Source organism: Bos javanicus, chromosome 8 (genome assembly GCF_032452875.1).
Source record: "Bos javanicus breed banteng chromosome 8, ARS-OSU_banteng_1.0, whole genome shotgun sequence".
Classification (NCBI taxonomy): Eukaryota; Metazoa; Chordata; class Mammalia; order Artiodactyla; family Bovidae; genus Bos; species Bos javanicus.
The window spans coordinates 75,306,339-75,323,372 of NC_083875.1; the positions used below are offsets into that span (position 1 = coordinate 75,306,339).

Sequence of the window (17,034 nt, forward strand, 5' to 3'; positions counted from 1 at the left end):
GTGTGACAACTCACTTCACACATTAGGCCCTGGTTTCTTCAACCACAAAGTGGTGATTGCCACTCCTGCCCAACTCTTCCAGGGCTTCCCAGGTGGCTCTGTGGTAGAGAATCTGCCTGATAATATAGGAGCTGCAGGAGACACAGGTTCAGTCCCTGGGTGGCAAGATCCCCTGGGGGAAGAAATGGCAACCCACCCCAGTATTCTTGTCTGGAGAATCCCATGGACAGAGGAGCCTGGAGGGCTATAGTCCAGGGGGTTGCAAAGAGCTGGCACAACTAAATGACTGAACACATACACACACACATGGCTACTTCCCCTGCAAAATGCTGTACAGAAGTCAGGTTGGAGTGATATTTCATGATCATGATCACATCACTCATAATCATTTTGAGAATGGCATTTCAGGGCACCCATGGGAGCTTTCAGATGACCTGTTTTGAACCTGGAGGGTCAGATGGTCTTTGTGGCCACACACCACTTGAGTTGGTAACTGCAGTTAAAGCCTGTCTGACCTCCCATTTCAGCCTTCTATCTTAGCAAATTAACTAAAACATCATCCTTAGGAGTCCTCTGTGTTTCCCTAACTAACCCAATTACTTTTTGTTTGGCAGACTTTATACAAATGGAAACACTTGAGAAATTTTAAAAATGTTTATGCTCAGTTCAACCCCAGTTCAAACGGTTGGGTGATCTCAAAGACCAGAAAAAAATCAAACATTTCCTAAAATAGTTTTAAAGTTTTTGTGCTCTGTTCTTCTGATCTCTTTAGCTTCTCTCTCTGTTTTCTCTCTCTCATTCAAAAGCAAGGTAAGAAATCAGCTCTCAAGAATCAGTTTCACCAAAAAGTTACTCTGCAGACCGTGTTAGGGGCTTCTTCTTCTTCTTTTTTTATTTATTGGACTGCACCGGGCCTTAGTTGTGACTTAGTTGCCCTCAGCACGTGGGGTCCTAGTTCCCCGACCAGGGATTGAACCCACAGACCCTGCATTGGAAAGCAGACTCTTAACCACTGGGTCACCAGGGAAGTCCCTGGATGCTTCTTGAAGGGAACAAAAAGAAATAGAGCAACAACATATGGTCTCCACATTGCTGTTCTATTAAACTTAGTCTCTCTCTCTTTGTCTCTTTCTCTCCTGTGAGAATTTTAAAAGATTTAACATGAGCCAAGTGAAATTTTGTGCATAATAACATCAGATCTGAGACACGCAGGCGTGCTCTGGTTTCCTGTTTCTTTTCTCCCTGTGCTGTTTCCACCATGTCTGCCATTGGTTCTGGGGTAGTAGCTTCTCCTCCATCTGCTCTCATCAAATCAGCCCTGTTACCTTATTCCTGGGAGGTTGTAAGGGAGCTGAGACCCTCTCAGGGTCTCACATCTCTGGGTCTCCAGAGAATAGGACTGCGCATCTCTGGGTCTGGGAGCATCTTTTATTAAAAAATATTGTTGATAGCACTGATCTCTGCCTTTCTATTCAGACAATGAGTGAAGGAAAAAGAAAAGGTAACATTTGATGTGGAATATTTCTTTGAATCATGGTTTTGCCATTCTACTCAAATAAGCTTTGAGGACCTATTTAAAATAAGGATGTACTCCCTTGTTTGTTTTATATCCTTTCTAAAGATGCTGCTGCCAGGAGGCTATGGTTCAGCTTTTTCTAATCTTAATGCAGTTTATATGTACTAAGTAGTCTTTAAGTATTTACATGCTATCATCTCATTTAGTGATGGTTTTTTAATATGGAATAAATAGTGTCAAGGTGATTAAAAAGAAAACCCCATTCTGTCCAAAGTATTTAGTAAAAGTTATAGTTTCTTGACTTGTGACTTAAATAGCACTTAAAATGGGTTCACTATGGTATCATTAGAAACCTATAGGCATAAATATAACTTATTTGTACCATCATATCAGATCAGTCGCTCAGTCATGTCCGACTCTTTGCGACCCCATGAATTGCAGCATGCCAGGCCTCCCTGTCCATCACCAACTCCCAGAGTTCACCGAGACTCACGTCCATCGAGTCAGAGATGCCATCCAGCCATCTCATCCTCTGTCGTCCCCTTCTCCTCCTGCCCCCAATCCCTCCCAGCATCAGAGTCTTTTCCAATGAGATTTGTACCATAACTTGCACTAATCATGGCTATTGAACCTTTGAAATGTGGCCAGTTTGAATTGAGATTACTATAAGTAGAAAATGCCTTCCAGATTCCAAAGACTTAGTATGAAAAAAAGAATGTAAAATAGCTTCTTAATAATTCTCAATATTGATTACATATTAAAATTATTAATATTTTGATATATTAGGTTAAATATTAACGTTTCAGTTAACATTAAATTAAAATTAATATCAAATTAATTAATATTAAATAATGTTTAAAATTAACCTCACATATTCCTCTTTACTGGTTTTAATTTGGCTACTGTGCTGTGCTTAGTTAGTCAGTCATGTCCAATTCTTTGTGACCCTGTGGACTGTAGCCTGCCAGGCTCCTATATCCATGGGGATTCTCCAGGCAAGAATATTGGAGTGGGTTGCCATCCCCTCCTCCAGGGGAATCTTCCCAACCCAGGAATTGAACCCAGGTCTCCTGCACTGCAGGCTACTAGAAAATTTTAATCATGTATGGTTTGAATTATATTTCTATTGGCTGGTATGGAGTAAGCCTTACCAGTCTTTCCTCTGATTATTTCTTTTGCCCTGATTATCCCATTGCTCCTATTTTATATATAAAATATGTATATTTTTTATATATATGTTTTTTAATAATTTCATATATCTGGGTTTTTTTAATGGGATTTTTTTTAACTGTTTATTTGGCGGGCGTGGGTCATGCCTAGTGGCATGTGGGTTGTTAGCTCCCTGACCAGGGGTCACACCGACACCCCTTGCATTGGAAGCACAGAGCTTTAACCAGTGGACCACCAAGAGAATCCCCTATATATCTGTTTCTTTCGTAGGAAGTTTCCCCAAGGTAAGAGGGGGATATGGAATTCTTGCCAACCAGTCAAGCTAACTGTATTCCTGGCCAACTTCTGTTAGTTCTGCATTCATGGGGTCTTTCAAATTCACGCTCTCTTTTATTCCTATGGGAAGCCTAGTAATTCAGTTGGTAAAGAATCTGCCTGCAATGCAGGAGACCCAGGTTTGATCCCTGGGTGAGGAAGATTCCCTGAAGAAGAAAATGGCAACCCACTCCAATATTCCTCCCTGGGAACTCCCATGGACAGAGGAGCCTGGCTGGCTACAGTCCATGGGATTGCAAAGAGTCAGACACGACTGAGCACGCATGCATGTATCTGTCTAGGCTTCCTATTAGACCATAGTAAGCTCCTGGAGTATTGGTTTTATGTTTTCTCTCCCCTAGTATGTGGCATGGAATTGTACTCAACACAGAGGAAACAGTGAGTGAAGGAAGGAAGGAAATATGACTGTGTTTTTAAAATCTAGAGAAAGACTATGCTATGCACTTATTCTAATCAAGATAGATATACTGCATGTAACATACATGAGGGCATGCTTGTGTGCATGTCTTTGTCGAAGGCAAGTAGGTGAGAAATACTGCAGTTATGGTTGCTGGGGAGAAGGGATAGTTAGGAACTTTGGGAAGGTCGTGTACACACTGCTATATTTAAAATGTATAACCAACAAGAACCTACTGTACAGCACAGGGAACTCTGCTCAATGTTATGCAGCAGCCTGGATGGGAGGGGAATTTGGGGGAAAATGGATGCCTGTATATGTAAGGCTGAGCCCCTTTGCTGTCCACCTGACACTACCGCAACATTGTTAATTGGTCATACCTCAATAAAAAATGTCTTTGGTTTTGTATTGGGGTATATAAAATAAATAAAAATTAAATTAAAAAAAAAAACACTGGACTGGAAAGTCAAGAAGGGTGGTTTAGTTTTAGGTCCTGTTGTCTATGCACTGCTGAAGTGAGATCATGTATGTGGCACTCCCCCACTCCGATCTACGTTTTGATGCATAAGATCCTTTCTGGTCCTTGCAGACTGTCTTCTTATGGGGTCTGTGTCTTGACACCTCTTCTTCCCACAGGGCAGTGGCCAGTTTGAATACTCCCTTCATGCCGTCAAATCCCAAAGTGTCCACCATGGAGATCATCAAGGCCACCCCCACCTTCAATTACCAGCTCTACTTCCAGGAACCAGTAAGTTCAGGGCCCTGCCAGCCCACCGAGGGTTTTGTTCTTTCTCCTTCCTCCCTCCTTCTCCCTGATGGTCTGATCTGTGTCTGCCCTCTTGAGTTTTCTGTGGCTTCAGTGAGAAAGGTGTTTCACAAGAAGGCTTAGGTGAAGCTGAGCTCAGCTGGTCCTTCCTGAGTGATGGCAATTCTGCATGTGTGTGTGTGTGTGTGTGTGTATTTGGGGTGTTGATGGAACAGCAGTGTGGTGGATGGGGTTCTCCTGCTTCTCTGAAATGGGGAAGCAGGGGGCTTGAGCATTCGTTTGGAGCCACCTCTTCTTAGTTCTCTGGCTAAGCAGCTGGTGAAACTCACCTCTAGTTGTGAACACCTCCTGGCTTCCTGCCTGGGACCTGATATTTCTGTGTACTGAGGAGTGATGTTTGTAGTTACAGACAGCACTGGAGCCTAAAAGATGGAGCCCCTGCAGATGTCCTTTGAGAGATGTGGGAGGCTTCTAGGTATCACCTGTGTGCCTCAAAGCCTAGGATGCCTTTCAGAGTTGCCTCCCAGGGTTTGGGTGCTGTGTGATCCATGTGGCTGCTTTCCACCTGTCCCTGGATTCCCTGAAAGCAACATCGTCCAGCCGGCCTGCCCCCCTGAAGCTGCCCTCATCTGATCCTTCTCCGTTTGTGGGCTCTGCACTCTGATGCCCAGCTATGTCTGGGTAATTCCAGAAAGGATAAAAATGCTCCCTAACACTCCAAAGAGAGAAGGATGGATCGAGTCTATTGATAAAGATCATGACAGCATCTCACCACATCTATCATCCAGCCTTTGCCTGTCTGCTACTCATGTGTGTGTGTTTGTGTGCGCGCGTGTGCGTGTGTGCGCTCAGTCACTAAGTTGTATCCGACTGTTTGCAACCCTATGGACTATAGCCTGTCAGGCTCCTCTGTCCATCAGATTTCCCAGGCAAGGAAACTGGAGTGGGTTGCCATTCCCTTCTCCAGGGGATCTTCCTGACCCAAGGATCTAACCCACGTCTCCTGGATCAGGAAGATCCCCTGGAGTTAGAAATGGCAACCCACTCCAGTATCCTTGCCTGGGAAATTCCGTGGACAGAGGAGCCTGGCAGACTACAGTCCGTGGGGTTCCAGAGGGAGACACAACTGAACATGCGCACACGCATGCAGTATCCCATTGTGTATTTGGCTCATGCATTCTTCCCTTGATGGACGCTTGGGTTGCAACTCCTGCTGTTTGGGTGCCTATTGGGCCAGGTAGTTCTGTTTGCATCATCACGTGGCCTTCTCTCCCATCTCTTCAGCTGAGCTGGCTCGAGGAGTCTTTCTCAGTGGCCAGAGACCAGATCCTCGACTGGGTCAGGATGCTGACCTTGCCTTGTTTGTCTTCAAAGCCCTCACACCTCCTCTTCAGCCACACTCAGAGGGAATTTGGACTTTATCTGTGCATCCTGTGCATCCAAGCAGGGAGGGGAGGGGCAACCCAGGATAAGCTCAAGGTCAGAGTGACCTCAGGGGAGGGGGAACGATGCTTACTAATAGCAGCCATTGTAGAGCAATGATTTTTGTTTCAAAGGTTATTACAGTCATTGTGGAAAAAATCAGTACCTTTATTGTTCTGTGGTCACTGTTTGGGGCTGGCTTTGTTCTTAAGGACAAAGCTTCTTGGCAGGGAAGTGTTCTATATTCAAATTAGTGATCTGACTACTAGAAGACCAGACTGAGTGAATTCGTATCTGGGCCTGGTAGGATGGGCCCCAAGCTGGGTCTTAAGGAGAAACCATGGTGGCTGATGAGTCCCTCCAGCCTGTATACTCCCTGCTCAGTGAGGAAATGGACACGCCCTGTATGCTTCTGTCTCTACACTCAGTTTTCTTATTTGAAAAAGGTGGGTCTGGTTGGATAGTTTTCATCCAGGTGATAGCTTTAAAGATAAGCTGAATTCGGGCCAATAAATAAAACACAACATAAAGCAAGTCTTTGATTCAGGGGTGGGCACTGGGAGCCCTGGGCTTCCCATGTGGCACTAGAGGTAAAGAACCTGCCTGCCAGTGCAGGAGATGTAAGAGACTCAGGTTTGAACCCTGGGTCAGGAAGATCCCCTGGAGGAGGGCAAGGCAACGCACTCCAGTATTCTTGCCTGGAGAATCCCATGGACAGAGGAGCCTGGCAGGCTACCATCATAGGGTTGCAAAGAGTTGGACACGACTGAGTGACTCAGCATGCAGGCACTGGGAGCCCCTCTTTCCCACCCTTTACCTACGCTGCACCACCACCACCACCCTCCTGTCTCCCTACCACAGCTGCCACCTCTCTCCAGCCTGCAGGTGGCGTCTGTGAACTCTCAGGTGTCCAGACTCCTGTCCCCAGCCCTCCCACCTCAAGTTCTTCGGAGCACCTCGAAATGTAGCTTAGACAAACGCCACGTTGAGATCCAGCTCTTTGAACTGTTAGCCAACATGTACTGTTCTGTCCTGGGAACTCGCCAAGTCTGGTGGAAACTCAAATCAAAAGCTGTGTTTTTCTTCTCAGGGAAGGGATTATGACCTTCACCTTTTTGTAGGAGGAAAAGGAGGAGGAGGAGAAGGCAGTGGCAGCTCAGGACAGCAAAGACAAATAGAATCTAGGTGACTTCAGTACGACCTGTTCCATTTGTTTTTAATCTTAAGATTCTGACCCTGGGGACATCTCAGCACGTCCAGTGTGTCCTGTTAACCCTGCCCTCTCCCAACCCCAACACTGCTTCCTCTTTATTTCTCCTTAGCAGTGTATTTATATTTTATTTCTTTGGAGAAGATTTCATGGTGCCCAGGGGTGTCCATGTGTGTGTGTGTAAAACCATAGCTATGGGCAAATTTCAAGCACCAAACACACTTTCAGGTGTTTAACCAGCTGAGAAACTAGGGAATAGAGATAAAATGTGGGGGAAAATTATAGGTAATTAAGAGAGATGGTTTTGAGATAGAAGGAAGGAACCTTGACATCCACATCCACATTACTATCTACATCCACATTACCCTTGATGTTTAGAATCTTTCTTAATCCCTGCTGCTGCTGCTGCTGCTAAGTCGCTTCAGTCATGTCCGACTCTGTGACCCCATAGACGGCAGCCCCCCAGGCTCCCCCATCCCTGGGATTCTCCAGGCAAGAACACTGGAGTGGGTTGCCATTTCCTTCTCCAATGCATGAAAGTGAAAAGGGAAAGTGAAGTCGCTCAGTCGTGTCCAACTCTTCTCGACCCCATGGACTGCAGCCTACCAGGCTCCTCCGTCCATGGGATTTTCCAGGCAAGAGTACTGGAGTGGGGTGCTATCGCCTTCTCCGTCTTAATCTCTAGAACACAGTAATTCCTTGAGCTACAGAGACTGCTTGTGGTTTGTTACATCATTTATTCTTTAGGTATTTCATGCTTGCTATCTGAAAAAAAAGTACCGAGTTGTCTAAAATAAAAAGTCAGATCCCGCTTCACTTCTGTAGAACTAGCTACTATGAATAGCTTGATGAGTATTTCCCAGATGTTTTAAAACTATGCTTTTAAGTGTACTTAAGCATATTGTTGTTCCCTCTCTCAGTCATGTACGACTCTTTGTGACCCCATGGACTGCAACACTCCAGGCTCCACTGTCCTTCACTATCTCCTGAAGTTTGCTCAAACTCATGTCCATTGAGTCAGTGATGCCAGTGATGCCATCCAACCATCTCGTTCTCTATTGCTCCCTTCTCCTCCTGTCCTGAATCTTTCCCAGCATCAGGGTCTTTTCCAGTGAGTCATCTCTTCCCATCAGGTGACCAAAGTATTGGAGCTTCAGTGTCAATCCTTCCAGTGAATATTCAGGGTTGATTTCCTTTAGGATTGACTGGTTTGATCTCCTCGCTGTCCGAGGGACTCTCAAGAGTCTTTTACATCACCACAGTTCGAAAGCATCAATTCTTTGGCGCTCAGCCTACTTTATGGTCCAACTCTCACATCTGTACTTGACTAGTAGAAAAACTATACAGACCTTTGTTGGCAAAGTAATGCCTCTGGTTTTCAGTACATTGTCTGGGTTTGTCCACCATGGAAGTCCCAGAAATGCAAAATTTTATTCGAGTCAAAGTGAGGACTGTAATCCAGAAACAGTCTCTCAGAAAATTCTGAGAACTGTCCTACTGATTAGAGGTCTAGACACAGTTACACTTTTTGAGACAGAGGGCTGTATATTAAATGATGTCTTATCAACAGTTTACACAATCTAGTGAGTCATCATGGTTCATCGTGGCCCCTTACAAGGTCAAGGTTTTCTTTTAAGGAGTTGTCTTGTTGATGTGAGAAGAATGTTGTTCTTTATGGTTGAGCAGGTATTTCTGCTGATGGGGGTTTGTTCCCTGTCTAATGCAGATACACAGTGCACAGTGTTGGGGGAGAGGAGGCTGAAAGTCATAGAAAAAAATTTTATGTCTAAATTAATCTTGTCCTGCCATCAGTTCAGTTCAGTTCAGTCGCTCAGTCGTGTCCGACTCTTTGCGACCCCATGAACTGCAGCACGCCAGGCCTCCCTGTCCATCACCAACTCCAGGAGTCCACCCAAACCCATGTCCATCAAGTCGGTGATGCCATCCAACCATCTCATCCTCTGTCGTCCCCTTCTCCTGCTCTCAATCTTTCCCAGCATCAGAGTCTTTCAAATGAGTCAGCTCTTCGCATCAGGTGGCCAAAGTATTGGAGTTTCAGCTTCAACATCAGTCCTTCCAATGAACACCCCGGACTGACCTCCTTTAGGATGGACTGGGTGGATCTCCTTGCAGTCCAAGGGACTCTCACGAGTCTTCTCCAACACCACAGTTCAAAAGCATCCATTCTTCGGCACTCAGCTCTCTTTACAGTCCAACTCTCACATCCATACATGACCACTGGAAAAACCATAGCCTTGACTAGACAGACCTTTGTTGGCAAAGTAATGTCTCTGCTTTTCAATATGCTGTCCAGGTTGGTCATAACTTTTCTTCCAAGGAGTAAGCGTTTTTTAATTTCATAGCTGCAATCACCATCTGCAGTGATTTTGGAGCCCAGAAAAAATAAAATCAGCCACTGTTTCCACTGTTTCCCCATCTATTTGCCATGAAGTGATGGGGTCGGATGCCATGATCTTAGTTTTCTGAATGTTGAGTTTTAAGCCAACTTTTTCACTCTCCTCTTTCACTTTTATCAAGAAGCTCTTTAGTTCTTCTTCACTTCCTGCCATAAAATCTGCATTTTCTTTCACTTTCTTTGGTGAATAGGAGCTTACAGTAGAGGGCAAAAAAATAAAAGCCACAATCCATGTGGTCATTTAGAAGACATTCCCACCAAAGACAATTCTTATGCAATCAAATAACTTTTAACTGTTAGGTAGTTAGAATAGGAAAAAGGAGTCCAAAATGGTGGTGGCTAAAAGACAAAGAAAGGGAAAAGCCCTTGAAAATGGAACAAAAGAAAATCCAAGTCACTTTTAACTATGGAGGTAATAATAACAACAATAATAATCACCATTTATTGGCATCTCTCCTATGTATACTCTTCCAGGCATGATCAGAAACAGGCATTATCTCCTGTTATCCTTATAAAACTCCCATTTTACAGATGAGGAAACTGAGGCTCTGGAAGATTAAGTTGCCCAGTTAATAAGGAGAAGTAGTGGGGCTGCCCTGGTGGCTCAGACAGATAAGAATCTGCCTGCAATACAGGAGACCCAAATTCTATCCCTGGATTGGGAAGATCCACTGGAGAGGGGAATGGCAACCCACTCCAGTGTTCTTGCCTGGAGAACTGCACAGACAGAGGAGCCTGGCGGGCTACAGTCCATGGGGTTGCAAACAGTTGGACCCAACTAAGTGATTAGCACTTGCAGTGGGGCTTGAAACCTTGTTTGTTAGATTCCAAAGTTCATCCTTTAATTCTTCTGATCAGGAGCACAAAGGGAGGAGCCCCATACAGTGGACTAACAGGAGGCTTGTCATTGGTCTGTGGGACTTAAAAATAGAGTAACACCTTTTGTAAATTACAGAGAGCCCGAGAATATCAACAGACCACACCACCAGAGTACAAATGCTCTTATCTCCCCTTCTGGCCCTCACCTTTGTCCTCATCACTCCTGTTGATCTGATATGCTTTCATGTGGGTGGACAGACTTATTTACCTTTGTGTTCTCTTTGATTTTCTGGTTGACCCTTTTGATATTCATTTGCTCTTTTACGGACTGTTTGAGCTCTGCAGCCTGTCCAGACCTCTGACCCCGTGGAGATTCCTCCACATGCTGAGACATATCCCAAGCTCATGAACACCAAGCTGTTTCCCAGATGGGGGCTGTTCACAATAAATAAGAATGATGGGGCTTCCCTACTGGCTCAGTGGTAAAGAATCCACTTGCCAATGCAGGAGACACAGGTTCGACCCTGATCCAGGAAGATCCCACATGCTGCAGAGCAGCTAAGCGCATGGGCCACAACTACTGACCCAGCACTTTAGAGCCTGGGAGCCACAACTGCTGAACCCACATGCTGCAAGCGTGCAAGCTTGGGCGCCCTAGAGCCTGTGCTCCACACAAGAGAAGCCACCACGATGAGAAGCCTATACACTGCCACAGGAGAGTAGCCTCTGGGGGCTTGTCGCAACTAGAGAAAAGCCCGAGCAGCAATGAAGACCCAGCACAGTCAAAAATAAAATAAATAAATAAGAGAGCAAAGAAACCAATAAAAAGAAAAAAGAAGAAGAAGAAGAATGATGACCTGTGGTAACATGCGGGGCCTTTATTGAGCACATAAAATGCACTGCCTTCCATGGCTATTTCTGGCCCCAACATTCATCACATCACTAAAGGCCACGATTGATTCTCCATCGTGATGGAATCCTATGCTTGTCAAAGGATTGTGATTAACATGCCAACATTGCTTTCATCAGAAAACCTCAAACTGCTGACGCAGCGCTGCTTGATGATAAATGTTTCCTTGCCTATAGTGCCGCTCTCTTGTAAATCCAGAGCTCTCATGATATGCAACCTACAGAATAAACAAGTGCAGGGTAGCAGGACCTCTTTAAGTGTGCAGGGTCTGAGGGCCACCAGCACACTTTGCCAGCCTGGCTTACAGGACCCTCCTCTTAAAACAGAGCAGGACCCTATTAGGGTCCTTGCCCCAAGCCCACCCATATCATCTGCCAGCCTTTTGTCTGTGGAAAACTGTAGTCAGAGAATAAGTTTAATCAGACAAGTAAGAAACAGTTAAAACAAAGGAAAAGAGTCAAAAGAAACCAAATAACAGTAATGTACTCATTAAGCATAGTTGAGGACCTTTAGTTCTTTCTCAAGGGCTATAGATAATATTCTGAGTCATCTCCTGTTAAGTTGTCTTGTAGATACTGAAATCCCAGGTTGAAGATGTTAACTACATGATGACCAAACTATAGCCATGACATAAGCTGCCACAATTCCAAGAACTGAGCTCAAAGAAATGGAAACAAATGGACCCTGGAACTGACTGTACCTAAAACAATCAAGATGATGCTGGTTGGACCACCGATGACCAATTTGAAAGGTGACTGTCAGAGCTGACTGTGCTGATTCTGCATGTAGTTCCCCCACCTTCTGTCTATAAAAGCTCTTGCCCACTGGTTGCCAGTGGGGGTGGGGGAGTCAGCCTTTGGACAGACATCTGCCACCCTCCCTCTCCAGTTGTCAACATCTGAAATGAAGCAAACTTTCCTTTCCACCAATCTGGCCTGTTTATTGGCTTTTGAGCAGCAAGCAGCCAGACCCCACACCCTCCTTTCGGCAACACTCTCTGGGAATGTTACTAGCAGGAGACGAATAAACCTTTCACCACATCCAGCTTCTGGTCCATCCAGGACCAGTCACAGATGCCCCCCGGAGTGGATGTTTTCCTGCTTTCTCAGGGTGGACCACGGAGAGCACATGAAAGACCCTGTAGGATCCAGGAAGAGCAGAGCTGTTTTATTGTGATGAGGGATGTGGGGCTTCAAGGAGAAGGCAGGGTTTGGTACAGGGTTTGATTTGGCCTGGAAATGACCAAAGAATCAGATATGGATGAAAGAGTCCAAGGTACAACTTGAGCTCCCATGTGGCGGGAAGAACTGGGAGCACAAATGATATGCATCCCAGCTCCTTAGCCAAAGACACCTTACTGTCCTGTTCTTGGGGAGACAACCTGGGTCCAAATCAAAGGAGTTGGTTTTGACGTTACCATGGCAATTCGAGACCCGTGGATGGAACCGCCCTTGGCTTCTAGGCCTCCTCCAAACCCTCCTCTTCCCCTCACCACCCTTCAGCCCCCAACACTTCATTCCTGCCCCAGTCTATAATAATAAAGTGATTATTATAAGAATTACATTCTCGTTGTAAAAATTTAGAATAAGAGAAAAAAAAAGTGATAGCCATAAACCTATCTCCCAGGTTCAGGGTGGGGTGGAGGGGACCTCTGTCAGAATCTCATATTTTATTTGAAGCTTTAAAAAAAAATGTTTTTCAATATGAAAATTCAAAATCATGCACTTCTGACGAATCTTGGGCTGAATGGGACAGAGGTCACGGGCTTCTTGCTTTGGGTCAGATAGGTTTCCTAGATCTCTGCCACATCTTTCATTTTGCTTTCTTGATTGTTTTAGGGAGTGGCTGAGGCTGAACTGGAAAAGAACCTGAGTCGGACTTTCAAAAGCTTCTTCAGATCAAATGATGAGGTGAGGAATGCGGGGCGTGGGGTGGGTTTTCAGCAGAAAGTGGGAGCTGCAGGGGTGCAGGTCCCCAGATGCCTCCCGCGGGAGGATGCGGGGATGGGAGGATGGGGGTGTCAGGGTCTGGCAGTTAGCAACTGGCCTTCTTTTCTTTGACTTCTGTGGTCAGGGTGATTGGGGTCCTCACTCCCACTGGTCCCTTCATTATAATGGGGAAAGGTCTGGTCCTGACTGAAACACACCAGGAAGGCTTTGAAACATATGTATATATAGATGAGATGGTTGGATGGCATCACCGACTTGATGGACATGAGTTTGAGCAAGCTCTAGGAGCTGGTCAAACAGGGTTGGTCAGACAGGGAAGCCTAGTGTGCTACAGTCCACAGGGTCTCAAAGAGTTGGACACGACTGAGTAACTGAACTGAACTGATCATAATGGTGACAGTTAAGAAATTATTACCATTATCATTTTCATATGCATGATTGCTTATGAAGGTACAGAATGAGTTGATGCTTCTAACTCTTTTCTGGAACAACGCAAGAGCCCAGACTGCTTTATCGTGGTAATCCCACTGTCCCGTCTTATGTGTTAGGAGTCACTGTTGCTTTGCCTGGTCAGTGCCTGCTCAGATGTCCCGATTTTTGCCAGTTTCTTTGCTGAGTACTTCTGGCACCTCACTCTTTGATATTCAGTTCAATTTCTTTCTTCCTGAAGTACCTTCTTTTGTAGTTTTTTCAATAAGTTTGTTAGGAATAAACTCATCATATTTTGGCCTAGAAAATATCTTTATTTTGCTCTTAGGCCCGAGGAACAGTTTATCAAAGCATTCTAGGTTGACAATTATTTTCTTCTAGAAACTTCTATCACTGATTGTAAGAAATCGGTCTCAAGTCTACCTTCTGTGTATTATTTGTCTTTTAGTCATGTCTGATCCACAGTTTAACCCATCTTTGAGGTTTTAATTTCAGTGAACAGTTGTGTTTTTTTTTTTTTAATTTTTGAAAGTTGTATTTGATTATTTTTCAAAGCATTCAGATCTCTGTCCATAGAGTCTTGGTTCTAGTCTTGTTGTTCTGTTCCTTCTTCTATCTTAGTCTGACTCCATGTGACCCCATGGTCTGTCCATGGAATTCTCCAGGGAAGAATACTGGAGAGGGTTGCCATTGCCTTCTCCAGGGGATCTTCCCCACCTGGGTATTGAATCTGGGTCTCCTGCACTACAGGCAAATTCTTTACTATCTGAGCCACCAGGGAAGCCACATTAATCATCTTAAGCATACTCATTTTTTCTTCTCTCTCTGTTCAGGTTCTATTAGTATTCTTGAAGAGTCTTGTTTACTGTCTGCTTTGCTTGCTGTCTCTTGCAGTGGGGCCTTATTGTGTATGTGGGGGTAGTGGAGAAAGTTCCATAATTTTGGTTTGTGAGCTCATCTTCAGTAGCACTTAATCTGCTCCAACCTGCTTCAGATGACATGGAGGAAATGCCCTTCCTGGGTGGTCCAGCATTTATTGCTCCTGCCAGGCCTCCTGGTAGAATTTACCAGCCCAAGCTCCCTTTAGCTACTGTAGTGTTTTACATCACTTACTGGGGCTTTCCAGATCTCACAGTGTGGATTCAAACTCAAATACATGCAAAGGCAGAATTGTAGCTGTGAATTCCTAGGGAAGTGTTTTTAGCATCTTCTTAGTATCAAACTGAATAGACAGCTCCCTTGATTTCTCTCTATCATGATGGGTGGGTTTTTCCTGCTGCTGCTGCTAAGTCACTTCAGTTGTATCCAACTCTGTGGGACCCCAGGCTCCTCTGACCATGGGATTCTCTAGGCAAGAATACTGGAGTGGGTTGCCATTTCCTTTTCCAGGGTTTTTCCTAGTCCACCCTTTAACTGATGACCCCAGATTAACTCTGTGGATGGTGGGGACAATCTCATTTTTAACTTCCCATCTGCCATAGACCTAAGGCCTAATCTCTTGTTCCTATTGGTTGGTACACCCAGGTTTTTACGTTACCAAGACCTGCAAGCACCCAGGAGCAGCTGTAACCTGGAGCTTGCTGGGAGCTATCTCTACTCTGACCACTCAGGACCCGCCTAGGAATCCTGGGCATTTAGAATATTTGTATGGTCTGCTGGTGTATGGTCTGCTGGCACTCACAGGGCTTTTAGATGCCCTGTTCATACGTATTTCCTTTGCTTGACCCATGACGTTGTTTCTAACTTTTCTCCCTCCAGACTTTCATCACCGTGAGCAGAACCTGTGAAATGGGTAAGAGACATTCTCAGGAAGGAAGGGAGACAGGAGGGGCCATGGCAGGAACCAGATGAACGTTTAATGATTGTTTCTCCATCTGCCGGCTGCGGGCAGAAGCAGTCACCTGCCAGCCTGAACTCTGACATGCTTAACATAGAACCTCTGCTGGTGAATCACATTTACCCTGACCCAGGGTGACCATGAGGCCCCAGCTTCCGTTTACCCACAGAGTTTTAGAGCCAAGAGCTTGGAGAACTCTCAGAGCTTGTCAAAGCATCCTCTACTGATTAGGACAGAGACCCAAGATAGAACCTGACCTCTGTATGGTCACCTGGTCCAGGTAAGGAGGAAATCAGGCCAGACCCCAGCCAGGTCACTTCTGTCACAATTCCCTGGCCTCCCCTCCATCAAGCTCTGTTCCAACATCCCCTGTTCTCTCTCCCAGTTTGGAAATAAGCAAGGAGCCAGAGCCAGAAGCAGACCAAGTGCTCATCCCCTCAGCTTCTGGATCCAGCACTGTTTCCAGAGAACCTTGCTTGACCCCAAGCCTGTGACTTTGCCATGATTCCCTTGTATTTTGTATTAATGATGATGATGGCTACCACTTGTTTGAGCACCTACTCTGTGCATCAGACACTGGGCTAGCCCTTTTTAGATATATTGTTTATCATCCTCATGACATCCCTGAAAACTCTCACTATTATCTCTGTTCTACAGATGAGAAAAATGAGTCTTACAAGAGTGCCAGAGTTTGTCCAAAGTGGCCAGGCTGGGGTTAAACTCCTGTCACTGGTCAGGAACACCTCTCCCTTCCCTCCCTTCACCCCTTTACTCATTCACATGGTCACTGATTCATTCCTTCATTCCTCAAACATTTAAAGTGTACACTTGGTGTAAAAGCAGGAGCAGGTATCCAAACCCATGGGAAAGCGTCTTTGCCCTCAGGGAGTCCCAGTCTGTTTTTTAAAATTTATTTATTTTTAACTGGAGGATGATTGCTTTACAATATTGTGCTGACTTCTGCCATATAGTCTCTTAAGGAGGCAAAGAGCACCCTAATAAGACAAGGAGAGGTGGTGGAGGGTCTCAAGAGACACCAAGGTGTTGTAACTCAGACATCTGACCCCGGGGAGGGGCTGGCGGTGAAGAACAATGGAAAGGGGATGGTGAAGAAACAAGTGGCTTTTTGCAGGAGGACTCCTTGTGAACACCCCAGAGGAGCCCACCCTCAGCAAGATGGTCACTGAGGAGGACATCCAGTTCTATGTGCAGGAGTTCAAGAAGTCTGGTTTCAGGTAAAGAGGACAGCACCCCGAACGCAGGAGAGAGAAGGTGGGCAGACAGCTTCTTCTACTCACACGGTGCAGGGCGAAGCCCGGAGATCCTCCAGCTCATCAGCCCTCTTGAATGTCTGGCTAGCCTCTGCTTGAATGCTTCCAGTGTCAGGAGGCTCTTTACTGACGACGCTCAGTCTGCTCTAGTTTGGAGAGTTTAGTTTGTTCTCCCTTATGCTTAGGAGTCCCTTCAGAGCACACGTTTTTAGCTTTTTTTCAGTCGTGATCTCAGTGAGGATCAGAAGACAGTTCTGAGTTCTTACTTCAAAAGAACACAAAAACCCACGTAAACTCAAAACTGCATACATATTTCTGAAGTGGGTAGCAATTTAGGAGCCTCAGACTGGGGCATAGATGTGCTATAGAAAGGAGCGTAGAAGGCTATCTGCTCCAGCCCCTCCTCTCACAGGAGGGAAACTTAGAAGCCCCGAAGTATTAGAAGCCCACTCCAGGACTCTTGCCCAGAAAATCCTCTGGACAGAGGAGCCTGGCAGCCTATGGTCCATGGGGTCTCAAAGAGCCGGACACAATTGAGCACACCACCCACACACACTTGGGGCTTCCCTGGTGGCTTAGTGGTAAG

General features: G+C 45.5%; 1 protein-coding gene across 2 annotated transcripts in view; it reads left to right on the forward strand.

The window, feature by feature from the left end:
* The window catches only part of EPHX2 (epoxide hydrolase 2), a 71,918-nt gene that overhangs the window by 48,105 nt on the left and 6,779 nt on the right, over positions 1-17,034 (forward strand). For both annotated transcript variants that reach the window (XM_061425911.1, XM_061425912.1), the window contains 4 exons: positions 4,056-4,167; positions 12,801-12,872; positions 15,099-15,132; positions 16,310-16,412. In XM_061425911.1, the coding sequence (XP_061281895.1) occupies positions 4,056-4,167; positions 12,801-12,872; positions 15,099-15,132; positions 16,310-16,412 (321 nt within the window). The remainder of the gene's footprint in view (positions 1-4,055; positions 4,168-12,800; positions 12,873-15,098; positions 15,133-16,309; positions 16,413-17,034) is intronic.